The 27,227-nt window shown below is 49.9% G+C and overlaps 2 protein-coding genes across 10 annotated transcripts in view; both read right to left on the bottom strand.

Annotated features, from left to right (window-relative positions):
- Positions 1-13,629, bottom strand: Hk3 (hexokinase 3). 7 transcript variants are annotated; one of them, XM_055595779.1, is made up of 20 exons: positions 13,565-13,629; positions 13,087-13,134; positions 10,499-10,618; positions 8,496-8,658; positions 8,148-8,302; positions 7,949-8,068; positions 7,784-7,879; positions 6,967-7,066; positions 6,709-6,892; positions 5,937-6,092; positions 5,540-5,773; positions 4,912-5,207; positions 4,676-4,815; positions 4,484-4,603; positions 2,782-2,877; positions 2,532-2,631; positions 917-1,100; positions 660-815; positions 277-510; positions 1-189 (listed from the first exon to the last, which is right to left on the bottom strand). In XM_055595779.1, the coding sequence occupies exons 3-20, from the start codon at positions 10,592-10,594 to the stop codon at positions 9-11; spliced, it is 2,811 nt and encodes a 936-aa protein (XP_055451754.1). In that variant the 5' UTR covers positions 10,595-10,618; positions 13,087-13,134; positions 13,565-13,629; the 3' UTR covers positions 1-8. The 7 variants fall into 7 exon arrangements, with proteins under 7 accessions (XP_055451754.1, XP_055451751.1, XP_055451755.1 ...); XM_055595776.1 differs by having other exon boundaries at positions 7,784-8,068; XM_055595780.1 differs by having other exon boundaries at positions 7,784-8,068; positions 8,148-8,227.
- A 6,569-nt stretch (positions 13,630-20,198) lies between these two features.
- The window catches only part of Uimc1 (ubiquitin interaction motif containing 1), a 74,808-nt gene continuing 67,779 nt past the window's right edge, over positions 20,199-27,227 (bottom strand). For all 3 annotated transcript variants that reach the window (XM_055595823.1, XM_055595822.1, XM_055595821.1), the window contains exons 12-15: positions 25,990-26,167; positions 22,335-22,398; positions 21,333-21,375; positions 20,199-20,657 (exon numbers count right to left, since the gene is read on the bottom strand). In XM_055595823.1, coding sequence (XP_055451798.1) covers positions 20,459-20,657; positions 21,333-21,375; positions 22,335-22,398; positions 25,990-26,167 — 484 coding nt within the window. In that variant the 3' untranslated portion in view covers positions 20,199-20,458. The remainder of the gene's footprint in view (positions 20,658-21,332; positions 21,376-22,334; positions 22,399-25,989; positions 26,168-27,227) is intronic.

The raw sequence follows: 27,227 nt of genomic DNA, 5'->3' as shown, positions 1-27,227 counted from the left end.
CTGAGGCCTCAGGCCAGGGAGAGCCCACCACTCTTGGAGATTCCTTCAGACACGGCCATCGGGGTCAGGCGACAGGCAACAGCGGTGACCAGAGCCGCACCTTTGCCGGACCCATCCTCGGATTGCAGAAAGGTGACGGTACAGTGAGGGGCTAGCTTCTCAACTGTAGCTGACACCAGCCTCGAGAAGCTGTGAGGGGAAGGGGCCGAGGTGAGCCCAGGCTAGCCCAGCCCACCTGACCACGCCTCCCACCCTGACCCCGCTACCCAGACTCACTGGGGGTGTAGCTTGTAGAGCGTCCCATCCACTCCCACAGACACTGTCAGCTCCTGCAGGCCACGATTCTCCCGAATCTTTTCCACCACAGCAGCCACGCCCGCCCCGCAGAGCTGGGCGGCCCTCCGAGAGACAACCTGGCACACCTCGAGGACCATCAGCGCGTCATCGGAGGTCAGAGTCAGCCCCAGGTCCTCTAGGATGGCTCGGACCTGACGCAGGGCCAGGCTGTCGCTGGGGCCAGGGAGGGACAGAAACAAAAATTAGCCCCCCCCCCCCCGACCCCCAAGGTTCCTCCCACTCCGTCCTCCAGAGGGCTTCCCTCTACTACAGGCCCCACCGGGCCTTCCCCAGAACAACAGATGGCCTGGCAGTGCCAGCACCTTTCAATCTCAGAGAGGAACTTGGTCTTGAAGATGCCCCTGGTCTGGAGGCAGCGACTCTTCCGGCCCCGGAAGAGAACGCCGAGGCTGGTCAGGTGCAGGAGGATGTGGCGAACGATTTCCCCTAGGTACATGCCACTGATCATCTTCTCAAACCTGTGTGGAGGCGCACGCTCACCCACGAAGCAGAGGGCCCCCTCTGCCGTGCTCCCCGGGGCAGCCTGCCGCCCACCACACGGCCTGGGCCGAAGCCGTGCCTCTGTTTGCCTGGATTGATGGATGCCTGGTCCACACGAGCATCAAAGCAGGTGCTGAGCGTACCCAGTGAGCCGTGGTCCCCAAAGGCGCCCCACTCCATGTTGATGCACATGAGGCCCGAGTGCCCGGCCACGCTGGCCACATTCTGGAGCTCCTCCATATAGCAGGCGTTGGTGCCGGTTCCTGTAGTCCGGCCAGGGCCGAGGGGTGCGAGCTGCTTACTGACGCAACAAAGCCCGTGCGGGTCACTCCCACCCAAACAACAGCATTCTGTCTCCTTCCCTTGTCCTCCCACATTCAGAACCTGGGCCCGGTCCCTTTCTGACATTCTGGTGTAGTCCTTGTTAGTACCAAGGCCTCAGGACCCCCTCTGTTCTGCCTGACAGTACCGATGTTAATGCATCTCCGAGCTATCCAAAAGGGCTCCTATGCTGCCATCAGCCATGTCCTCCCTGGGCAGCCATCAGCCATGTCCTCCCTGGGGAGGTAGGGTTGGCTCCACTCTCATGCTGGCAGGACCCTCAAGTTTCCTGATGGCTGAGTATGCTTTTAATCAAATTAACTAGCATGGGCCAGGAGCTGGGCACAGAGCACCCCCACCTTCTGGCCAAAAGTTAGGCAGCGAATGGCTTTCCCCGATAGAGCGTCCATGGATCCTAACAGACACAAAGAGCAGGGTGCTGTGGGAGCACTGGGCCACAGGAGCCTCTTTTGCCTACAAGACTCAGAAAAGCTACTCGCAAAAGTAAAAGGTGTGAAAGAGCGAGAGAAAGCACTCCCCCCTTCTCCACAAGCTTCCGGCTCCGAGTAGTGAGCCTCCTGATAGCCCCACCTGGGATTTCTCTAATAGGTTTCACGTCTCCTGAGCACCTCCCCGCATCAGAGCCTGTGTTCAGAAGTCTGCTGTCCATGAGAGGCCACCGTGAGGCCTCCCTTACAGCTGCTTCCCCACTGGCGCAGGACTGCTTCCTCTCTGATCGTAGCTAGCCCGTGTGTGTGTGGGGGGGGGGGGGCTGAGTCACTTGAAAGTGCTGTTCTGGGCCTAATCCCCTCCGGATGCTTGGCTCTGAGAGGACAGAGTTCCTTTTGCTTTCTGTGTCTTCCGGCCCCTTTCTGCAGATGCCAGGCAGCCCCAGGGTGGAGCTTGCCAGTGACCCCGGCAGCTGAAGAGCCACACGTCGCTGACCTGCCACCCCTGCCCAGTCTCAAACACCGAGTATGCACCATGACCAAGCACTGCTCTGTGCCTGGCCCCTTCTCATTTCACTCTTAACTTTTGATATAGGTATTGCCATATCTATACCTTAAGGTGAAGAAATGGACTCGAGCTGCCCGAGGTTATACAGGTGGAGCAGCACAGCTAGCCTAGTAGAGATTCATTTACCAAATGGGTAAACTGAGGCTCAGGAAGATTCAGTGACTAAATCAATAGCTGAATTGAAGTAAATGTCCTCTTTCCAGACTCCTAGCTCCGTGCAATGGCCCAGAACTCTGTTGGCTCATACAGAAATAATCCCATATTCCCAAGGTCAGAGAAATGCCCAACCTAAGGAATCAGCAGAAGGCAATAAGTTGTCAGGCACTAGGAGCACAAGGGGCAAGACCTTTCCTTACCAACAATGAGGCCCATCTCACAACGGGGATCATCATAGCCACAGGACATCATGGTCCCCACTGTGTCATTGACAATGGCAACCACATTCAACTCCATAGCCTGCATACAAAAGGATGCTGCTAGTTGCTGGGCAACATAGTTGTCATGGCAACCAGCACTGGACTCAGAGGCCTCTATTGTAGAGGGCCCTTTTTGCTCCCCTCCAGGTCTATCACAGCCCCAGAAGCACCACTGGAGGTAGGGTCCTACCTGTCTGCGCCTAATGGCTTCCCGTAATAGATGCACCACATCCTGGCCCTCACAGCCTGACGCCTTGAAGCCCTTAGTCCAGTTCAGAAGGATACCCTGGGATGGAATCAGGCAGCCACATGTCATTTTGCCTCCCAAATCCCGCACGCCACCGGAGGTACCCTGCCCCTGCCCTTCCCAGGCGCGAGCCCTTGCCCACTCTGCCCTGTGGTCGAGGGCTTGCTCTCTACCCACACCCTCAACTCCCTAGGAAGCTTTCAGTGTGAAGAAAACTATTAATAACGACTTGACCTCTGTCTTCCATTATTAGTCCCAGAATGCTCAGGTGGTCTGAGGGTTGGCTGTTTTAAGATGTTTGCCCAGAAGGAATGGCCCTTTGTAATTGGGCTAGGGGTGAACATAGCTGGTAGAATGATTGCTGCATGCAGGAGAGAGGAGGAAGAAACTTGAAGCTCAAATGTCAGCAAGTTCTACCCTTTCAAAGAAAAAGTCCAAGAGTCACTTCGAAGAAAGAGATTCTCAGTCAGGCACAACCGATTCAGTGTGCCATGTTCTAGGAAGGTGAAAGGCGAGTGGAGATGCCCGACACCTGAGCAGGAGGGGCTGGGTGAGACAGAGGCACCTTAATTGTGAGCAACTGAACTTGAGAAGGAGGGGCAGACCTGCATGTGGGAAAGGGCTGTGCTTTCTCTCTGCGTATTCCTCAGGGAAAGGAAGTTAATCACAGCTGGGAAAGGAGATTGGCACTGTTCAGGGCCTCCCACATACAAGCAGGCAACTACTGAACTCTATCCCCAAGCGAGAAGACGGGCTCAGCGCACTAGTTATATTCAGCTACCAAAAACAAAAGTCAATTAGGCCCCATTTTTTTCATGCCCAGGTTTGTACACTGAGACACACTTCTCACATCTTGTGGAGAAGAGCTGACTGAAGTGAGCTCAGCCTAGAGCCAAGCACTCTAGAGGAGAGACGACAGGCAGCCGCTCCAGCCAGACCACGGTGCAAACGGCAACAGAGGAAACACTGTGGGCCATAGAAGTCAGAACAGGAGCACGTGTGAAAACAACTCAGGCTGATGGGTAGATACATATCATGGTGGCCATAAGAGCTAAGGATATAGCAGAGGCCTTCAAGGGCAGCAGGCTCCTCAGCTTCCAAACAGAAACCAGAGGTGTTGAGTTTCCTGGAAGCCTGGATAAGAGGCCCAAGACTAGCTGCTCCTGTGCCAGATTTCAGAGGCAGGCACTGACACGTCTGCGATGCATGTTGAAGGACAGGGTGTGTCTCGAGTAGGTTTGAACTATGATACTATGATTCTCAGTCTGCCACCGAGATTAGGCACACAGCACCGTGTCAAGCTAAGAAGGAGACAAGCAAAGAAGTGTGTGACCTAAGCCTCTTCCGGAGAAAAGAACAAATGCTGCTCCCGAAAGGTGGACCGTCAGAGGCGTGGCGGAACGCCATGGCTGGACTAGGCAATGCATCTTCCGGTCCGCACAGCTTCAGCCAGTGCTGTTCTCAGATGCCTCCTGCCCTAACCATGGGCACACCATCTTTGGGGGAAAGCCAGGATTGCATACAGGCAGCTCAACAATGCTGTTCTCCTCCTTATGCAGACTTTCCCTTGACCTCCTGCCCACTCTTTAAGGATACGTGGACCGGAGCCCCCATGGGAATCACTTCTTGGGCTTAATTCCTTTACCTGATCCAGGCCAAGCTGCTTGCATGGAAAAGAGAAGGTGAAACCCAGAGGCAGGCTCTGTCCGCTCAAGCCCTGCCTCTGCTGGAAGTCCACGATGCAGTCCACGATATGATCAAAGAGCTGCAGAACAGGCCGTGTCAGGGGCGGACTCCCCCAGCCCACCCCCCGACATCAGGGCCCGACTGTGAGTACCTGCTGTCCAGAGCCCTGGGCCACACACTCGGGGATAGAGTAGACCTGGTTGGTGATCTGCACACTGCCTTCCGCCACACGTACCAACAGGACACGGAAGTTGGTGCCCCCGAGGTCCAAGGCCAGGAAGTCACCTCGCTCTATGGGACAGAGACACCGATCGCTCTGTACAAGGGGGGAAACGGTGGCTCCAGCCCTGGTTCACAATGTGGCCCACACTCAAGCCAGGTGCTCACCGGTGCCATCGGGTGTGGATCGTACGTAAGTGGGCAACATTCGGAGGGAGGAGGCCTCTCCCCGAAGGCCCCTGACCATGGCTTCCCGCATTTGTGCCTGCACCACAGCCAGCTGCTCCAAGGTCAGCCGAAATGGTGCCAGCGTCTCCTCCAGGATGTGCCTGTGGGCAGCCAGTCGGGCAGCCACAGCTGTCACCATTGCCACGCCCCGGCCACCACCATCCACAGAAGGGATGAAGGAGACATCACATTCTGGGGCCAAGAACGCTACTGTCTCCTTTAGGGTGCGCTGGAACCTACACAAACACAGCAGGTGCACTCAGCTGGCATCTGAACTCCGTGGCCTGCTGGAGCCCAGAGTTTATTGACATAAATTCAGTCCTAAACTTGCTCCTTGGTACCAACCATACATCTGCTGCCCTCAGTGCCCCTCTCCCTGGCGCACACACACAAAAGAAACATTTTTCTCTCCTTTCATGCCTCCTGGCCTCCCACAGCCTGGGCCAACCCTCACTCTGCCATTCACAACCACCAGCTTGCACCCATGATACCAGAATGCCCACCGGGTGTCTAGCCTAAAAGACACAGTTCTTGCTGCCTGCTCACCTAGGGTCCTGTTTGACAATACCTGGGCTGCCGTTCGAGCACTCGCCCTCCGGTGGCCACAGCCACTCGCAGTGCCTGCTGCTCCCTGCCGTGCTGGAGGCGGGAGAGGACAGCGGCCAGGGCAGCAGCACAGAGCTGGGCAGCCCGAGCGCACACGGCCGCGCACACGCGCCGCACGAGCTGAGCATCTGAGGCCTGTGGGCTCAGACCCAGGTCCTGCAGGATTGTGTGGGCACGGGCTGTCCCAGTGGTGGGGCTGCAGGGAGGAGGGGAAGGCACGTGGGGTGCTGGTTTGGGGCTTGGGCAACCTAGGGCTCCCCATCCTCAAAGGCCCACAGCTGCCTTGGGGAAAGAGCACCCCAGGGTCTTCCAAGCAGACTCCACCTGCCCCGTCTATGCTGCACATCTCCCTGACTTACTCCTCCAGCTCAGCCACATGCTCCAGGAGGATGCTGCCTTGACTCAGCAACGCAGGAGAGGTGCAGCCACCAAAGAGGAGCCCATGCTGGGCCAAGTAGACCAGTACCAGCCGTACCAGCTCACCCAAGTACAGGCCCCCAATCATCTTCTCAAACCTGCAGCGGAAGAGTGACTGGACACAGCCCTTCCTAAGCCCCTGCCCGCTGAGCCCTTAAAGAGGAATCACTGCCTCTGGGGGGTGGGGGAGGGCACACGCCTTTAATTCCAGCAGAGGCAGGCAGATCGCTGTGAGTTCGAGGCCAGCCTGGTCTACAGCCAGGGCTACACAGAGAAACCCTGTCTCAAAACAAACATAAAAGGACCTTGCGCTACTATACCTGGCCTCTCAAAGAGGACTCACTTTCTTCATGGTCCCAGACTGGGGCCTACAGAAGCAAGTGGCCTCCCAGGGGACAAGCGGGTTGATCCTTTCTAACCCTTTGGGTTACAATTGGGGGCCTCCTAGAGAGAAATCAGGACCCAGGAAGGTAGGAGACATCTTAACCAGCTGTTCCCAATGCCCAACCTGCCAGGGCTGACTTGAAGGATCAAGGATTAAAAACTTTGGATCCTAGTGCTTTAAGGCCTTTCTTTCTAAGCCTGATCTGGGACCACCAGCAGCAAGCAGATCCTCGGAGGGACGGAAGGAGGTTAGGGCCCAAGAGAAGAGCCGGTAAGAGCAGGGACACGACAGGGCAGAGACCAGAGTCAGGGGAAGCACGAGGATGCCACCTCTGAGCACCAGGAGTCAGGGACTCGTGGTCCAGGGCACGGTCGAAGGTGGTCAGTGCTGGCCCGAGGGCTTGTTCGTCACAGAAGGAGCCCCACTCGACGCTCACACAGGTGCGGCCGCGGTCCTCATCCAGGGCGGCCACGTGCCGCGCCTCCTCCATGTAGCAGGCATTGGTACCAGTGTCTGGCAGGAGGGACCCCGTCAGAGCCTGCCCCCAGGCAGCTACCACCCTGCAGAGCAAACCGCCCCTGGCTCACCCACAATAAGCCCGACTTCACAGGGCCCAGCACCCAGCTCGCAGCCCATCATGGTGCCCACTGTGTCATTCACTATGGCCAGCACGTCAATACTGTAGGTCTGAGAGATGGAGAAAACAGGGAGTCAGGGCCAGCCCGGGGAGCCAGAGGGCTGTGGCCAGGAGGAGAAACCCAGAGTCCATGAACTGTCTGCTGGCCCCACACACCCAGGCCCTAGGCTCTAGGTTCTCCTTCCAGCCCCTCCCCCAGCTCTGGCTCTCAGGGTCACAGAGGTTCCTACACATGGGGCCAGGAATATAACCCACGGCTGAGTGCCTCCTTGAAAACTGGGCTGTGCCTGCCTCACCTACATCCTGACCTGGCACCCCAAACTACACCTTCTAACCATTACCTTCATGACTGGTTAGAAGGCCAAAAGGACCTGTCCTCCTAGTGCATTGAGATTCTGACATGGGCACCTCTTCCCAGACCTCACCTCATAGGACACCATGTTCTCCCCAGCACCCCCTGCTGCTGCTAGAGTCATCTGAACGTGGGGCAATCCTAGAATGCTTTCCCTTCTAGAATTTGAGGATCTTGAGGGCTGGGCCATAGGCTTTTTCATGCCCTGCTCTTCTCCCAAACGCCTCCCCCAGGGCATGATCATTTTATTTGAGTAGTCCTTAGCTTGCCATGGAGGCAACATTAACCTGGGGGTCAGGCTGGAGAAAGGCTGTGCAGAGGAAAGGAAGCAGGACCTTCCGGAAACACAGGCAGACCTACAAAGGCTAAGCCCAGGCCGGCAGGGGCAGCTCTCCATCCCCTGACCTTCACTTACCCCCTGCCTCTGAATGGCATCTCTCAGCAGCTGGACCACGTCCTGGCCTTCCACATCACTGCACCTAAAACCTTTTGTCCAGGAAATGAGGGTGCTCTGGGGGTAGAGAATCAGGGTTAGTGTTGCCCTCTTTGCCCGAGCTGGCCCTGTATGGCCCCACCTCACCTTGTCCAAGCCTGTCTGGTGACAAGGAAAAGAGAAATTGAACCCAAGCTTCAGATCCTGATTCTTCACAGGGTGAGCATCTAGGAATTCAGACAGGCAGCGGGCAGCGAAGTCAAAGAGCTATGGGGAGGAGAGTGAGCGGAGCTTAGCTCTGAGCACTGAGCCGAGTCTCAGGGCCCCAAGGACACCAACTGCTCACCTGCTGGCCGGGACCCAGCATCACCTCCTGCGGAATCTCGAACTCCTGGCTCCTGGGCTCCACATGATACTCTTGGGTGCCTGTCAGTGTCACCCACAGCACACGTAGTGAGGCTCCTGTGGCCCCCAGCTCCAGCACCAGGAAATCCCCCTGCTCTATGGAGCAAACAGGTCATAGGAAGACATGCAGTTGGCAACACCAAAGCCGCCTGCCTGCCAGGAAGGCTCCCAAGTCTACGGCGTCCAGGTGGAGGGGCCTAGAGAGGGTGGCTGAGGCAAGGACGCTCCCCTTCCCACAGGTCCCAGCACGTTCTCCGTGCCCGGCTGCCACTCGTAGCCTGCCACCCACCAGTGCCATGCGGCGTGGACCCCACGTATGTGGGCAGCATCCGGACAGAAGGGGCAGGGCCGTCCTGCCCCTTCAGTGCCTGCTCCATGGAGCACAGAAGGCTGGCTTGGATCTGCTGCAGCTGTGTCCTTGTCACCGCGAATTGCTGCAAGCACCCCTGCACCTAGGAAGAAGCACGCCAGCATTCAGGAGGGCCACTCTCTAACTTCAGCTGGGGCTGCTCTCCCTGACTTACCTCCTGCCTTCTCAGGCCCTCTGCTTCCCGGGGAGGGGGCTGGCTAGCACCCTGCTCTGTTCTCCCTGAGCCCTACTGGTCTTCCAGTCTGCCTCCTTGCCACTTCTCACACCTTGGCCCTCTTGCTGTTCAGAGCCTACCCCAAGCTCCTGCAGCCTCCAAAGGGCCTAAGAAAGCAAAGCCAGCTCTGTCTGTGCCTCCTGTCCTAGTGACCCCTTCTCAGCTGCTACATCCTCTACCCTGACCATCCCACTCTTTTAAATGTAAGGTTTGGTGAAGCCTCTCTTCTGCCACTGTAATTGTTCTCCCATTTTCCAGAGCAAGAGTTCTGTAGCTGTCTGTTTATATGCTATCAGTGAGTGAAAACACGTGAGCAAACTTCACACTCTAGTGCTTGCCTCCCAGCCCTCTCCCAGACTCTGCAGCCTGGACAAGCCTGCCTCAGGAATACACAGGGACCACAGAGCAGAAGCAGGCCTTTCCTTCAGCTGGCCACTCTTCTGAACACATCAGCCAAGGCCTACCAAATGCCCAGCACTATTGCAAACACAGTCCATCACACAACTCAACCAGTCCCGCTCCTGCTGGGCTCTGCTGAGTGCCTTGAGGAAACAGAGTCAACACTGTATGGTTGTGTATGGTTCTGGCACTGAGGGCACCTACTGGAAATGGGGAGGCAGGGCTAGAGATGTATGACTGGGCAGAGTCACATCTTCTCAGGTGGGGACCTAAGTCAAGGAAGAGAATCAGTCATGTGAGGCTGTGAGGGAAGAGAATAAAAAGCTTCTCTCCAGAGCAGGAGGATGGGTTTTGGGGAGCACTGGCCAGGGGGTAGATCAGAGTCTGATGGGAAGGCTGAGAGGGTAACAGAAGGCAATGGGTGTGGCATCTCACATTCTTACGATATAGAAGCTCAAGAAATAGCAAGAGCACAGAACCTCAGCCCTGTGAAGAAACTTCCCTTGCATGGTGCCTTTGTTCATCAACCAAGGAAGCCCCAATCACTTGTTGAGCCACAGCTCAGTAGCTCCATCTTTCCCCAGCTTAGATTTTTCTAAGGCTCCCTCTCCAGGGGCACAGGAATTCTATTCTGAAGATTCATTGCCCCAAACTAGTCCCAAATCTGTGAGGCAACTTAGGTACTTAAATAACAGTAATGTCCCTCTAAAGGGTGAGCCAGGGAGGCAAGGACTCGGTCCCAACCCCTCTTTATGAAGAGCCAGGAAAGTGGTTCCTTAGGGAAGCAAATGCTCCTAGCTGGAGTCCAAGACATCTCGTTATGTGCTTACACTGGGACAGATGCTTCCTGGCACCATGCGCACTGGGAGTGTTTGTTTCTGTTATAAATGAGGAAGCTGCGGCCTGGAGAACGCAAGCCATCTGCCCAGCTCAAGACGCTCTGAAGTGGCAGGTGGACCAGGTTGATCCGACTACAAAGATGTTCCCATACCGATGGGAAGCTTGGTCAAAAACAAGCAAACAAACAAACAACCCTAGCACCTCCTCTGAAAAGAACAAAAGATGAGGAAAAACCAGACGAAAGCAGCAAGAGAAAACTTCAGTCCTCCGTGTGTCCCAGGACCACAGCAAGCTCTGAGCAGGTCTCAGGATTTGTGAACTGGATAGTTAGGGTGACCGAAGGATTAAAAGGGGTACAGCCTGGGATACATGATGAGTTCCAGGCCAGCCCAGGTTACATAGTGAGACCGTATCTCTACCCTGGATGGCCTTAAACAAGCACAGAATTGGTACCCAGTGTTCAGCTTACCAGTTCTAAGCTGTCTGAAGGCCCCGGCATGCCCTCCTGCGGGCAGCTTGAGGCTCTTTCTCCAGGCTGCAAACCAGAAGGCCCAGTGACGTCCATGATTTCACGATGGATATTGACTACCTACAGGAAAGAAAGGGACAGCTGGAGTCAAGAACATTTAGTTTATAGGGCTCAAACGCACAACTCCTTTCCTTCCAACAGGAACCAACCAGGCAGTTGTAAGCAGAGTTTAAAACCTCTGATCAGTAAAGTTCCTTCAGCAACAGAAGTATGTGGAACAAGGGAGCCCTGGAAGGCTGACCCTGAGTCCAAACGCTCACTCACGCAGACCCTTGGCTTCCTCGTGCCTGCCATGCGGACGCTGGCCCTGCCCTCAGAGGCTTCAGTGCTTTACCAAATCCCACCGTCTACTCAGCGCTAGTGATGACAGCGAACTCATGGGTAAATATGCTGCTGTGACTGAGAGGCCAAGGACCCGGTAGAGGCGACAGGCTGGCGAGTAAGAAGGGACCAACAAGCAGGCTGGCTCTTAGGACGAGCTTTAGCACACAGAGCTCATCCCGAGAAAGACCTGAGACAGGTGTGGAAAGCAGTCTGTGCTTTAGAAATTCAATCTGTGCTTCAGAAAAGGGAGGGACTAATGGCGTGAGCCTGGGCGAGTCACTGGTGGCTTTGGGCTTGAGTGTCATCATCTGTGAAGCAGCAGGAGGTGGTGTCCACCCTCACAGGGCCGTTGTACCAAACAGCACAAAGCTGTTTGTGAAGGGAGATACTTGGCAAAATTCAGTGTGCAACAAAAACGTCAACTCGGGGTGGAAAGGGCAGTGAAACATTCTGGAAGAGCCTGTGCTCAGAGCCAAGGACCAGTCCTCCCAAACTTGAGGCTTCGTTTTCCTCATCTGTGAGACGGGGCCAATATGCCAGAAGGCCATATAGAACAACAAAAAGGTGTGCTGGAGAGGTGGTTCAGAGGTTAAGAGCACTGTTTGCTCTTCCAGAGGTCCTGAGTTCAATTCCCAGCAGCCATATGGTGACTCACACCCATCTATAATAAGATCTGGTGCCCCCTTCTGGCCTGCAGGCAGAACACCGTATAAATAAAATATTTTTTTAAAGATATTGCTTAGAGCGTAGGTTTACGTTTATTTTGCAGAATCTGAACTGAAACTCAGTTTCTCTCTCTCCTCAGTCCACCTCTCTCTCTCTCTCTCTCTCTCTCTCTGTGTTGGTTTTTTGAGACAGGGTTTCTTTGTGTGGCCCTGACTGAACTCGATTTGTAGACCAGGCTGGCCTCAAAATTGCAGCGATCTACCTGCCTCTGCCTCCCTGAGCACTGGAACTGAAACCATGCACCACCGCGCCCAGCTCTCGGTGCTCTCTTAAACACGTGAGAAAATCATGAAGGAAGCCACAAGCTGATGAGCCTTGTTCCACTGTAAGAGTTTGTAGGGACCTCAGGCATCGGCTTAGCTCCTGCTGCGACTGTGCCGCTGTTCCAGCTAGTCCCAGGGGAACCTACAGCATAGTTCTGATGCCATTTGGGATATGAAAAAGAAAGAAAATCCATTAGACCGATCAGGATGGCACAACAGTCCGCAGGGCACACTCCTGCACTCTACTGCAAAAACAAAGCTGAGCGCATCACCTCTCGGCCCTGCATTTCCTCCCCTGTCCGATGCTGGGCTGCAGAGCCCCTCTCCTGCGTTCTTTCCTTCCTTGCCCTCACACGCAGACGCAGACGGTCTAGTGTGGCTGCGTTTCCTGGCTCTTCGTCAGTAACGCTGCTCCTCTGCCTTTAAACTCATAGGAAGAGCCCCAAGCTTCCGGCTGTGCCTTCTCGTATGCACCATCTTTTTTGCCATTAAAACTTGCATATCAGGGTTCCCAAACCAGCCAGTGACCTAAGCCAAATGTGAATCCCAGCAGACTGTTAGGTCTCACTATCCCGGGAGAGGCCCCTCCAACTCAGCCAAGGCACGCTCACTTTCCCGCTGTTCTCCCGACTACCTCCTCTACCTTGACTAGAAGCATCCAGAGTTTTGCTTGGAAAGGAACAGTTGCTTATGACTAACTGGGGCTCCACGAAAGAACTTTCTTGCCTGTTCTCTCTTTCCTGCACTGACAACTACTGACTATTCCAACAGTCCCGAGTCATGTCCGCCTCCTCAGGTTGACTCTTGCCCTGTCCATACTACCATGGCCTCCCGCTGACCGGTCAGAGCTCTGCGGTATTGCACACCCTGGTATGTCCTCACCCAAGCTTCCTCTCGCTACTCTTCCCTCCTCAGACTCCAGCCATGCTGACTGCTGTCTTCTGCTTTTCTGTCTTCACTCAAGCTGTTCCCAGACGGCTAGCCTCTTAGCCTTGTCATGTCTGACTCACCTCTGCACCTGCATGCCAGGACAGGGTTGGCAAACTTGGACCTAAGGTTCATGCCTGTAAACCCAGCTCTTGGTTGGCTGAGGCAGGAGTATCATGAGTTTGAGGACAACCTGTCTCAGTGAGACCCTGTCTGTCTCAAAAGGAGGCAGCAATTTCATAAACCAAGAAACTTATTTCTGACAACTCTCCCTTAAGTTATACATACCAACACGTAGTTTCCAAATCTGCTGGAAGAGGACAGCGTCCTGGTAGTCTGTTAAAGAAAAAATGAGGTAACTGAAACAATTATGTTTGTTCAAGGCCCAGCTGGCATGATCATTCACTCACTTATCTGCTCACACACTAAACACTTCCTCAGCACCTGCCAGACTGTGAAGCTTCCTACAAGGAGCCCCAGGATTTAAACTCTAGATGGATGCATTCAGGCCTATCTCTTCCTGAAGTGAGAGCCATGTCTTCATCCCTCCATCCCCAGAAACCCCCAGGCTGCCCATGTTTGAGCTTAGGGCTTTGGCTTTCCGTGCCGAATCAGTGACATGGAGAGAGTGTGTCTTTTGGATGGAACACTGCAGACCCTCCCAAGACTGGCACTACCATTGCCAGTGAGGACTAGAGACACAGCCTTGCCAGCCCCCGTCAGCCTCAAGGGAGAGGAGGCATTCAGGGCTTGAGGAGGGGCTCACCTGGGAAACACAGACACCTCTTTCCTTCCCCAGGTCTCAGTTCTTCTCCCAGACCTGAGGACCACCGTGATCCTGGACTGAACTCAAAAGTGAAACTCAGGGGTGACTTGTTATAGCGTCTCCAAGCTCCACCTTCTTCTTCAGCCACCACGTAACAGACATGCTAATCCAGGAAAGGACACTTCCCTACAGAATGGGCAGGACCATGGTACAAACAGCCAAGATGATCACAGGAAGTCGAAGGCCCCCACTGGGCTAAGGATTCCAATATTGTGTCTGCGATGCTGGGAGCTGTTTGTTTTGTGAGCACGATGTTTTGAAGTGCTAAGTTCTTGAGGAAGTAGAGACCAGCCTGGAAATACGCGGTTGCAATAGGCCATGTGTCAAAGTGCAGTAAGTGTGCAAGATGCACTGTGGGGACCGAAGAGGAAGGGCCGTCATGACTGTGGGCAGGACGGAGAGTGGGCAGGGCACGCAGGCAGAGTCCTTTTACAAAGAGGGCCCTATGCAGCCAAGAGCCACGCATGCAGGGCCTCTCAGGACCTCAGGAAGAGGCCCACAGGTGGGACATGGCAGAAGAGGTGACAGCCAGGCCAAGGGGGTCCAGCCTTTAGTCTGTAAGGCAAGTTGGAACGGGCACTTTGTCCAGAGGTCTCTCCTTCTGAAGATGAGGTTCCTAAGCTTCTGTGGATATTCTGGTCACTACACTGTTGACTACTTTCCTGAAATACAATCTTGGGGCACTAATAGAGGAAACTAGGCACACGCAACAATCTTCACTGTAACCACAGTTTCTGCGTGTGTTCCGCCACTCCCAAGTAGCAATGAAAGAAATGAGTAATGATGGAAAGCAGTGTGCATGAGGAAGAGAGACAGCTAAAGTGGTCCAGTGACCTTGAGGATTCTCTTCTGGGTAAAAGAATTTGGGCAGAGTCAAGAGATATGCATATTTAGCAGTCTTGGTCAAAGAGTGGGTCCACCCATCATCCTCAGCTCTTTCGTGCAAGGATAAGCTGTCCTATCACTCAAAGGCCAGTCTGGATGTCATAGTCATTACTTAAGAGGGAGGTACTACCCTAAGAGATTTTACTATTCTGAGTACGAGATGAAGAAAGGTTTAGAACAATGACTTCGCTTCTGCCTTGAAGAGACTGGTTAGGGAGACACACCTTCTTTGATTAATTAGCACGCCCATGCAGAGCAAGCAGGAGTCAGACCCGAGGACTAACAAGCAGCTTCGAAGGACCTGTTACAGCGCAGCGAAGTGGTAGGCACCCTGAAACCTAAGGCTACTTAGAGCCATGCTATTACCCACGTGGTGAAGGCCTCCACAGGGCACAGGGGAGCGGAGGCAGCTTTGATGTGATTAGACCTAAAACATGGCAGGCGTAGCCCTACCGAAGTTTACTGGGTACCAACCAGACATATGGGCTGTGAAAGACAGGGAAGTCAAGAATAACGCTGGGGCACGCAGACTGTCCATCATCTATGACACGGCACCATGCTGAGTCTGAGGCTCCAGGCCCTTAACTCTGTTGAGCAAGTGTTGGAACTGAAAGTGAAAGGACCAGGCCTGACCCTCCCGAAAGTCACCAGAAAGTCACCAGGAACAAGACATAAAATCCTCCACTCAAGACACAGCCTGGAGATAACCGAAAGAGTGGGAAGCTATCTTATCTCAGGGTGGGGCGTCTGTGCTGGGCAGCCTTATCTTGTAAATGTGGCACAGGGCTGCTGGATGCAAGCCAGTCAGGCGTTGACCCTTGTAACTTCCCGGCACCCACCAATGAGCTTTTAGATTCTTGCTAGAATTCTTGCTAGAATTCTCCTAGTTTCCTAGAAAAGGCCTGTGTGCCTTTGTCTGGGGTGGGTCACCATTCTTTTTTACAAGTGGCCCACCCTGCATGCAGGCTTGTCAATTGCTTATGTGAGTGGTGTTCTCCGTGCGGCAATTCTTAACATGAGCTGTGACTCAGGACACCTGCCGTTCTAGAGTCAGCATGAGCCTGTGCTCCCGGAAGTTGTTTTCATGACTCCGTGTTTGTGATTCTGAAAGTCCCGCTTTCATTTCACCAGGAAGTGGGTGGCCTGGCTCTACTCCCATTGACCTTCTAAGTCAAGCCAGTGAAAGAGGAGCTGCTGGATCTGAGGTCTGCAAACGTTTGGTCCAGTCCTGTCTGTGGCTGAGGCAGAGCACTTGGCAGACACCATGGCCGCTGGCCAACCCTGACAAGGTTCCCTCAGCACCTCTTAGTGCAGTCTGCAGCCATCCAGAAAGGACTACAGAATGGGGGAGCCGAGCATGGCAAAACTAGACAGTCACTGCTGGACCGGAAGGCCAGGTGCTCCCTACTTGAGCTTGCTCCTCTCAGCCTTCGGTACCACAGCCAGCTCCCCATCAGCATCTGCACCTTTTATGTTCTCTCACAAGTGCTGCACTGCTTCAGTTGTGTCTCTGTTCCTGTCATGTGTCACAAAGACATACTGATGCCAGTGGCTCCTCCAACCTTCATCTACTCCTCCCTCATCTTTAATTGCAGTTATCAGCCACAGTGGGACACCTCCCCCCACCCCCAAAACTCTGGCCCCAGCGGGGAGCCAGCCTACTGTAGTCATTAAACCCTGTGTTTACCTCAGCTGCTGTGAATGCTCACATTTCTTACACACCCTCAGAGCCTTGGAACTATGTTCTAGATCTGAGATGAAGTATCAGTTAATTTTTGCTAAACTGGAGGGCCCTCCCTCAACCTCAACAGTCTAGGGCTTTTCAAACAGCAAGTACCTTCTGCCCTATTTCTGGTGCACATGCTTTCAGCACTCTTCTGGAGCATCCATGGTACTCCATCTTCCCACTGGTGATCACCAACTTTCCATCGATTTACTTCCTGCCTTCTTCTCTCCCCAATGCCCATTGGCTAAAATCAACCCAAGGCCAAAGCTGCCTTGCCTCACGGGTGGGAAGCCATCCGTTTATGGCTCAATGGGAGAGCAGAGACAGTACAGCAGCCTAAACTTTGGTATCCAAAAGACCTGTGTTCAAACTCAACCCATTTTCCCAACTGACTTGTGAAACATCCCCACTTTTCTGAGTCTGAGGTTCAGGCAGGTTTTTGTTGTTCTTTGTGACTGTGTATGTGTTGAGGGTAGGGGCTCGTCTATGGCACGGTGAACACGGAGAGATCGGAGGACCTTGTGGATGGGACCTAGGTCATTATACTTGCGCAGCACACACTTCACCTGCTGGGCCATCTTCTGGCCCTGAAATTTCTGTGTATAAAATACGTAATTTCAGCCAGATGCAGTGGTGCGCACCTGGAATCCCGGCACTTGGGGAGGCAGAGGCAGGCAGGCAGTTCTCTATGAGTTCTAGACCAGCCTGGTCTACAAAATGAGTCCAGGACAGCCAAGGCTACACAGAGAAACCCCGTCTTGGAAAAACAAACGGAAAACACAGTTTCTCCACAGGATTTGCTTTAGCCCTGTAAACATGGAAGAGATCAGCCTTGCTGTAAGTTTATAGGATACCTACCAGCCATACAGGCAGTAAAGGACAAAAAAGTAGATGATGCTGGACTGGGCATCCTGCCAGCCAGGCGTTAGTCTCTCAGTTGTTTTGCTGAAGTAAATATGGAACAGGATGTGAAAGTTCCCCTTTATTTCACGCTTATGATAAATGCTCCCAGACTCCCCGGGTCTACTTCCGGGTGACCCAGTGTTTATCTTTCCTGAGACGGTTTCTCTCTACTCAGCCGTGGATGTCCTGGAACTCAACTGTGGCGATCAGGCTGACCTTGAACTTCTGACACCCACCTGCCTCTGCCTCCCCAGTGCTGGGATTAAAGGTTTGTGCCAACAGCCTCAGGTTTTTATCTTTTTAAGTAGACTCAAGATGTCTACTTCCTGGGTGGATTCCCCAGTTAGACCTAACCACATACTGTATTTCAGAAGGTTCCAAACGGGGCTGGGATTAGGGTGCTGAGAATGAAGCAGACAGACTGCTGGGTGTAGAGAGGCCTCTCAGGCTCATGAACATGCTAGCCCTGCACTTATGTACGTGAGCCTGAGCTCACACCTAGTTATGAGGGGTTCGAAAGCCAGATAGTAAGAAAGCAGCCGGGACAGTACATGTTTAGGCGGTTATGGGCGTGATGGTTCTAACTCCACGGAAGGATCCCTGAGAAAATGGTAGTGTGTATCAGGTGTTCTACCCAAGACTGAAGAAAATGGGTTACTTGCATACTCCAGCTTCTATTTCCCTTGGCCAGGTGCTGTACCAGAGCACTGGTTCTCGGCACTCCCAGCTTGTGCCAACGTAAGTCAAGGGGCACCTCCTCACAGTTACAAACATTTGCAACAAAGCCCTCTGAGCAGCCTAGAGAAGGCAAGTGCCCAGGGAAGATGGACAGGCACGGGCTCTAACAAAGGGCTCTGGGAAGGACAAAAGAAGGTTCACAGCTATCACGTTGTTAGACAGAGGTCTCTCCCTCCTCTGGCTTACAGCAATAGTTTAAGTTCATGGAGCTTTAAAATTCTCCGTGAGCTGGCAATCCTTTAGAACTGCCCAAAGGCCCCAGGAGAGCTGTCTTAAGACCAGGCTTGCTGTGGCTCGTGGGTCTCGGATAGCTATCCAGTGTGCTCACTCCTCAGACACACACCTCCTCTTGCAGCTGAAGACCGCCTCTCTGGCCCTTGCACCCCTCACTGCAATACTACTATAACACACAAAAATGCTGTAACATCAGCAACAGTTGCTGCCACTACATATTCGTAGCAAATGTGTTTAGAGTCTTTAGAAACATTTTGTCAATTCTTAAAATACTTTGTTTTCTTTTTACAGACAAGCAAGCTAAGTTGCAGAGAGGCTAACCTGGGTCAGAAGCAGGGTACACACCTGGGTTGGTCCGATATCATCTTCACTTATCTCTTCACCCTTTGATTAATGCACCTCCTGTCAGACAAGGACAGACTAAGACTGGACAAGCAACAGCCCCCATTGAAGGCAGCTGTAGGAGTTTTGAGTCTTCCCTTTCTTGAGCCCCATTCAGGCTGAGAATTCCTGGTCTAGCTAATCCATACCCTTAGCTGATGGCCTACATTCTCCAGAGCTGCTCAGTTTTAAGCTAGTCCCTTTTTAGAAGCCGTTTTTTCCCTTGACATCATATATAGAAACACAAACCATACCATTTATATAGATCTACCTCCCAAATGACCACGTAATGAGAGAGGGTTATACTGATGGAATGTATCTGGTACAATTTCTTTGGAAGGAAAAACAAATTGTCAATATTGATGTCAAAAGTGTAACATTTTCCTTAGAAATGAAGATTCCATGGCTGTGGTCTCATTGCCATGGACAGAATGCTTTTTACACGTTCCTCTTGATCTGTTTCCTTATCTGAAAGTTGGTTATAACAAGTTTTTATGAGGCTCAAATGATGGTACAAGTATTGGCTGGACTATGGTGATTGATCAAAAAATAAGAGACATTATATATGCTGCTGGTCACAGTGTTGACTTCTCCAAAAGCAAGACATTATCTGTGGTGAAATACAGGTATTTTCCTTCCTGACGCTAACTCGAGAGATTATGTACAAAGGGCATGACATAGTGCCTTAATGACTACACTGGTCTTCTAACCAAGCTGCCTAGCAATGTCCCAGCGTGATACACATCTCATTTTCATTTTACAACAAAAAGGTAAGGGTAAGACAGCTTCAGGTTAAGTCAGAAGTTAGTCATCCGAGTTGTATATTAACTTATCCTGGTCAACACCCACCTCCTACGGCCTCTTTCATTAAACTGTCAGTTAGGGCCAAAGCTGGCTCTTTCACACCGTGGCTTGACTGCTTCCTTGGGTAGTTACTCTGCTACCTGGGTCTCTCCCTTGGAGACCACCGGGGCAACACAGGTAAGCCACGTGGCTGCTCCGTACTGTGCAAGCGGGAACACTAGAGAGTGCGCACTGCTCTAGTGCTGCCCCCACACCAGAGCTGCTGCCGCCACACGGCCCTCGGCATCAAAGGAGACACTTCTGGTTTAAACCGATAACTCTGCCTGCTACATCCACTGGCAAATCTACTTTGAAGAAAAAAAAAATGCATAGAAACTAATACAAGGATGTTCACCTTACAATTCTAGGGGAAGAATGGCAGGTCACATTTCTATAAGGTCATAGGTCCTCACTGAAAATCCTTAACTGGGTGAGTACAGCAAGATGAATTTACACTGAATGAAAGTAGTAGGACTTGGTACCTTTGGCACATCCATTGACGCTGGGTTCAGTCAATGTTCAGAACTGGACAATGCAATTTAAATGATCATGAATAGTATGTCAAAGATTGGTTGGTTGGTTGGTTGGTTTTTCAAGACAGGGTTTCTCTCTGTAGCCTTGGCGTTCTGGAACTCACTCTGTAGACCAGGCCAGCCTCAATTCAGAGATCCACTTGTCTCTACCTCCAGAGTGCTGGGATCAAAAGCATGTGCCACCACTGCCTGGCTTAGTATGTCAAAGATTAGGAATGAAATTCACTCAGGAACACAGAGCTTGCAAGTGAAAAACTACCTCTTTCAATTAAAATATCTCCACCCCAAATCGTATGACAGAATTAAAAAAAAAAACCAATAACTCCATTTATTGAAATAAGATTTTATACAAAGATAGATAAATATATTTAAATTTTAAGTATATGAAAATTCAAACAGACTTTGTAAAACAGAATACTATTCATAGTTGTCTGAATAGATCTTATAAAACATGAAAACCAGGATGCTGAATGGGTGCTGGTGGTGAAAACAGCAGGGCCAAACTCTCACCACAAACTAGAGACCACTATGATTAATGAACATGACCAACCCAACAATAATGGTTCTGGTCAACCACCAATCCCAAGAAATTTAAGATTTTCTCCTTCTTCCTCGGCCTGATTTGGTCCGCGACCGGAAAGTGAACTGGTCTTTAAAGTCCACTAAACAATTTGTAGCTTCTGAAACAGGAACAAAAGACTTGATGGGAGACTCAGTTAAGCTTAGCTGTGAGCGGGGACTCTGCATCTCTCTGCTGCAGCCGGCCTCTTCCATCTCTGGTGAGGGCATCCTAGACAGAAAGAGAAACTCAAGTGAGATACATATATTGTGTGTGTTCTGGGGATGCTGAGAATTGAGCCTGCGTCCTGTGGAAGAGCATCCAAGTGCTCTTCACCACTGAGCCATCTCTCCAGCTCCCAGCCTTTAGTTGAAAACCAAGTTCTCTATGTAGACCCAGCTGGCCATGAACTCAGAGATCAATTCACCTCTGCCTCATGTGTACTGGAATTACTGTGTCCCGCCATGCATGGCTTCAATATTAACCTGCTAAGCACCAAGTATGAGCTATCATGCACTATAGCGGGGGCTTTACATTATATTAGTACAAACAGTTTCTCAAATATCCTAGCCGTGTAAGTACAACGGCTTCCACAGATAAGTGTACTGAGTAACTCATGTACCTAAAGCCATGGAGACATGAAGAAACTGTGCAGTGAGATCCAAATTCCCAAACTGCCCAGAACCTGCTAGAATTCCGGTTTGGATGGAAATGGAAAAGAAGTAACACATGACTCTGCTTACTTTAACATTAACACAGCTACCCACCCAATGCTCAGGCCGGCTCGAGGAGGATCATGGAGTTAGGGAACCGCATTAGCTCACAGTGCTCTCCACCTTAGCAGTTTAGCTATCACCCTACACAGAGTTGCACGCTGGCTCTACTTCAGGGCACACCTCATCTTACCTGACGGGTCTTGCTTCTGAAGAGTTGGGGGTTTTCTCCATGCCTGGAGAGATAAAAGCACTAACATTAGCAGTCGGGTGTTAGTGCTGTCTGGCGCTTCTCATCAGGCCTATTCAAGTAGCTCACTTCTCCAATCCTTAGACCAGTGGAATGTGGGCATTAGCATCCAAAAGGCTCAGCTGCAGGTGAGCACTTATGAATGAGTCATTTCTGACTACATCTACTTCAGATCTAGACTCAGGCAGCAAGGACTGCCAGAGGAAGAAGTCTGTCACCCAATAGAGTCACAACCTGGTGGTCTAGAAGCAGGATATAACACAGGCTCATTTTACAGTCATCACAAAGCAAAACAGATTTGCTTGGTGGCAATAAACTATTATAACTAGACAATAAACAAAAAGTTACTATTCCATTTGCACTTGGTAAATCTTAACAATAGCAACTAACAGGAACAATGGTAAGGACAGCACCTCACACCCATCAAAAGCCAGGGAATATGTTCAGGGAGTTACTAGATACAATCCTTGCAATCTCTAAGGTTATTTTTATTTATGTTGTTGATGAATCTACTTTAATGTTCCCTAACTGCTAGAGACGCAAAAAGGAATCAATTCCTACAAGTCCTTAGGAGTGAAGTTGAGACACGAGGCTACAGGTAGCACACGAATGGACTGCAAACATCCAGAAGAGGCAGCAACAGCTGCATGTCTGATCACCATGACTGTCCTTTGAAGATCCACTTTGTGGCAAGTGTTACTTTCTGCAGTCTGGAGCCCTTACTCTAGGCCTCACAAAGCATCACATTGGCCACACCACGAGGAAAGACAGGCTATCTCCCCACCCTTCCTTAGGAAGGGATGATCTAGAGTAAATCTCAAAGGCTGACTGACTCCAAAAAATTCACTCCTCTGTCCCCAACAGTGAGCTGAAGGTCAGCAGCTGCTTTAGTCACGGGAAGGCTTAGACAGAAACCCTGAAAACTGGTCTTGGAGTCCTCCTCACCTGTGGTCTTGTGCTCAGACTGTTCCAAGAGGCTGAGGAGTCGGCCTTGACTGTGGCCTTTTCCCTGCAATAGAGAGAAATGGACAAGAAGGATTACATTATGGGAAAATTTAAAACAAAACTGACTTAGGACAGATCAAATCTTTCCCAGAAGAGAAATGTGTGACAGAGCTGAGACTAGGTTAGTCTTTTGCTTTGTAACAAATGAGAGTAAATGAGAAAAACAGCAAACTGTAATGAAGAGCAAAGCGTATCAGAAACACAACTGTCCAGGCGTGGTGGTGCACACCTTTAACCCCAGTATTCAGCATGCAGAAGCAGGTACATCTCTAAGTTCAAGGGCAACCTGGGCTACATAGAAAGATCCAAACCAGTCAACACTACACAGGGAGACCCAATAAGAATGAAGGAAAGAATGAAGGAAAAAGAGAAATAGAAAGAAACTCAAGGATGATTTCAGCATCAAATAAAATCAGTCCACAAATGACATTGCAGGAGAGCCTCTGGGCTAAGGGATCGTTTGGTGGTTAAGGACATGCTGCTCTTCCAGAGGACTGGAGATCAATTTCCAACACCCACATGGCAGCTCACAACTGGCTGTAATTCCAGTTCCAGGGGTTTTAGGCCTCTAGCCTCTGGCCTCCTAGGGCACTGCACTCATACACATGCTCTCATACAGACATAGCTAAAATTAATAAAAGTAAATCTAAAATAAAACAGTTTTTGTTCTATATGTTAAATTTGAGATTTTTAAAAACAAAAACAGACGAAAGGAAGGAAGGAAGGAAGGAAGGAAGGAAGGAAGGAAGGAAGGAAGGAAGGAAGGAAGAAAAGCAGTTTCAAGGCAACTCTACAGGTAGCAATGTTAAGATAAACTGGTGGCTTAATGTAGAGCACTAGTCGCTCTTCCACAGAACCCCGGTTCAAGTCCCATCATCCACAATAGGGCTCACAACTGCCTAAAATTCCAGTTTCAGGGGGTCTGATGCCCTCTTTTGAAGTCCATGGGCATCAAGTACACATGTGGTATAGAGAAACATACATTGTGTAAAACACCCATATGCATAATTTTTTTTGGTGGGGGGGGGGGAGGCTCAAGACAGGGTTTCTCTGTGTAGCCCTGGCTATCCTGGTCTCATTCTGCAGACCAGGCTGGTCTTGAGCTCAGAGATCTCCCTGCCTCTGCCTCCCAGAATGCTAGGATTACAGACGAGCACCACCACACCCAGAGAAATAAAGTTTTTATATCATCTGATTCAGATGTCACTTCCTTCCAGCATGGCAGAGGGTGGCTTGGTTTCCCTGCCCTACTGTGTCTAAGTTCAGTACACTAAAAGTTCTTGAACACACTGTTACTTCTTGGCCACTAAACCAAGACTTTCTCTTCCTCATCTCTCATCACAAAGTTCAGAAACCACTTCAGATCCATTTCTCTACAGACCAGGAACCACACCCTGCAGTTTCTAAAACCTAGACACGGAAGAAATTCAGAGCTTATTTCACAAGTGTTCCTAGTAGTGGGGACATGAATTCCCTACATTTTCTGAAAAGCAATTTGATGTAATATTTCAAAAGATGTTGAAATGTTCACTTACACTTCAGGAAATAACTGGTAGTTCAAAGACATTAATGGTATTTTTCCTCATTTTTAAATTGTTGTCATTCTGGTTTGTTTTTATTGTTTTATTGGAGTGCTGTAGTTTTATTTTTTAGATAGGGTCTCACTACCTAGCTCAAGTTTGTCTAAACTCACTATATACCCAGGACTGGTCCTCAAATTCTCACACCTCCTGAGTGCTGGGATTACAGGAGCTTGCCTAAACAGTCTTAGAAATACAGAAAGATTAGGGAAAAAAGAAATCTAAATGTCAATAATAAGATAATGGGGCTGGAGAGATGGCACAGAGGTTAAGAGCATTGGCTGCTCTTCCAGAGGTCCTGAATTCAATTCCTAGCAACTACATGGTGGCTCATAACCATCTATAATGAAATCTGATGCCCTCTTTGGCGTACAGGTGTACATGCAAAACACAACATTGTATATATAATAAATAAATAAATCTTTAAAAAATAATAATAAGATAATGGTTAAGTGACTAGCATACCTCTATATGACACAACATTAATAAGGAGGCAGGGCTTAGAGGTGCTATGTAGATTAGGATGGCCTCACACTTGTGATCCTCCTCCTGCTTCCTTAGGGCATGCTCAATTACACCCAGCTCACAGGAATGTTTTACAAGTCTAAAGAGAAAGCCAGAGATGTTTGCCAATATAGCACGGCTTCTTATGCCACTTGGGACCCTTCTCATCTGAGGAACTTTTACATGACTTTGGGTATATATGTATATAAAATCAATGAAGTCAAACATTCACTGACAGTAAATCATAATGAGAATTACTGAAGAGCAAGTCTTTGAAATATAAAAGCAAATGTGCATACTAATGAAATAGGTATGTCTGTGGTATGGTTTAGTTTTTGTTGTTTTGGTTTTTGAGATAGGGTCTCCTGTAACCCAACTTGGCCTTGAACTTGGTACATAGCTGGGAATGCTGAGCTTCTGATCCTCTCCTGTTTCTACCTCCCAAGTGCTAAAATTGAAAGTGTGCATCACCATGCTCAGTGTTATATAGTGCAAGGGCTTCATTCATGCTAGGCAATCATTATACCTTCTAAGCCAAACCTCTCGCCCATACTTGTTTATTTTTACATAAGAATTAAATCCTAGAGGAATATTTGGTACTGCGAGAAGCAGAGCATCTTTAATGCTTCTCAGAGTTGGCTGATATTTTATTATCATCAGTGCTGAGAACACTGCTTCACATAAATGCATACTACAAATTGGCAGGTATGTGTTTAGGGCCCTTTCAGAAATTGTTAGAAATTTCTGCCTTAATCCCAAGCCAAAATTTATTACTAATTTTTTAGATAACTCACATCAGCAACTCAAATAACAATTTTTAAAATCAAACATCCTCACAGAACACAACCAAAAGATATACTAATTTGGAGCTGGCTGCCACAAAAATGACTGCTGTGCAAAATCAGGGCCTGAGTTTGGATCCCAAGACAAACGTAAAAAAGCTGGCATGATCCCAAAGAGCTATAGCCCTAGCATGAGGGTGGGAATAGATAGAGGCAGATTCCCAGAGCTAACTGGCCAGCCAGTCTAGCTGGTCAGTGAACACCAGGTTGGGTGAGAGATCTTGTCCCAAAAGATAAGTTGGGCACCTGACATTTGCATGGTTACTTGGATGGTAAGATAATATTAAAAGTTATGGTTTCCATAATTAAACCATTATGTTTCTATCAGAGTAAAAAAGTTTATATGTCCTGTAAAAAGCATAGCAATTAATAACTTCCATAGTCTTGGATCTGAGTAGAGGTGTTTCAGATGGTATGCTTGATCTACAAGCCCTAAATCCAGCAAGAGATCCTGTCTCAAAATAGGTGGATGACTCCCGAGGAATAACGCCCAAGTCTGACCTCTGGCCTCCATCCATATAATCCAACTATGCATACACATATACACACAAACCTCACTTTTACAAGCACAAACCTTATATCAAGATAAACATTAAAGAGGGAAGGAGGGTGAGGGAAGGGGAAGGCCAGAATGGAACTGTGGCTTTTCCTCAAACCTGGCACACATACCTTTGACTTCCTTAGTCGCTGCTGCTGCTTGCCCTCCACAGCTGCACACACTCCTGGCCTCCTACTTTCTTCAGTCCCGTCTCCTCCATTCACCCTTGCAAGCTGGAGACAGGCCTCTACATGACTCTGGTACTCTCCAAGCGGGACCAGGGACTTACACAGATAACACTTTTCCTTCCTGGGTAATCAGAAGATGGGGAGGGGGGTGGAGAGGCAATTTTAAGATTTGTTTTTGCCTCTGGGCTCTTGGAATGTTTCAAATTGTCTTTTTATATCTCAAAAATGTCTGCAGAGGAGACTTGTCAACCAATGCAGATTCACTCAGTGGGATCACCAATAAAACTAAGCCTATGCCAATCCCATGGACTAAGTGATTAGCAGTTTCCCCGCTGTTTCCTCGTACCCTGCTGTTGCAGCAGTGGGAAGGTAATGAAATCAGCTCTTCTAACTATCTCAAACAATTCTGATGGCTCCTCAGACATAAACAGTCTGTCAAACCCTTCTGAAATTAAGTGTCATCATTTCTTTAAAGGCAGGTTAAAATTTCGACAGAAAAGGGAGCACTGAAAGCATTAAATCAATAATGACAGTTTTATCATAGTGGATGAATTTGTTTGATAGTAAATCAAATCTGTCTATATGCTAACTCCCTTAACTCTATAACCTGACACATGAACTACGAAGTTACTAAAACATGTGGCTCTGCCAGAAGCTTTTGCATATAACGTAGTTATTTTCATCTTGTTATGACAAAATCATCTGGAGAAAGTATCGATGAGAACACAGCTATAGGAGCTGGTGAAGAACGCTTGTTAACTACCTTCTCTGTGGCCAGCACCTTTCCACATAACGCCTCAGTTCTTCAGCCCCAAGCTGCTTACAGCTCATTAGTATCAAAACTCACAGCAGACTCAACGTAAACTTGCTGAAACACGCTATCTTAAGCTTCCTTTTCTGACCATTACTACTCAGGAACTATGGTAAAAACAAACAAACAAACAAACAAAAAACAAACAGCTCTGTGGAAGATTTTCTTTAAAGGACATTAAATTAACAAAAATAGATGAGAGAAGTTAAATTAGTATGTGTTCAATTAATGCAAAAGCATTACTAATTCTTAGTACTAGATTAGGACAAAAGTAATTTTTTCTGCAGTGCTGAAATTTGTCATTTGATAGTCAAATACTTTAACTAAATGTTGCTGTGCTATGTACATCATTTTAATGTACATTTTCCAC

Source organism: Psammomys obesus, unplaced genomic scaffold, assembly GCF_907164565.1.
Source record: "Psammomys obesus unplaced genomic scaffold, mPsaObe1.curated_primary_1811, whole genome shotgun sequence".
NCBI lineage: Eukaryota > Metazoa > Chordata > Mammalia > Rodentia > Muridae > Psammomys > Psammomys obesus.
The sequence above is the reverse complement of the archived record's forward strand: the minus strand, read 5'-3'. Positions and strand labels throughout refer to the sequence as shown.

Bases quoted from the DNA above. Each gene is read 5' to 3' on its own strand.
- Hk3 (XM_055595776.1), bottom strand. From the start codon at position 10,594: ATGGACGTCACTGGGCCTTCTGGTTTGCAGCCTGGAGAAAGAGCCTCA. The intron at 8,659-10,498 runs GTAAGCTGAACA...GCTTCTTCCTAG, and splicing joins CTTCAGACAGCTTAGAACTG to GTGCAGGGGTGCTTGCAGCA. The intron at 4,816-4,911 runs GTGAGCACCTGG...TCTGTCCCATAG, and splicing joins ATCCACACCCGATGGCACCG to AGCGAGGTGACTTCCTGGCC.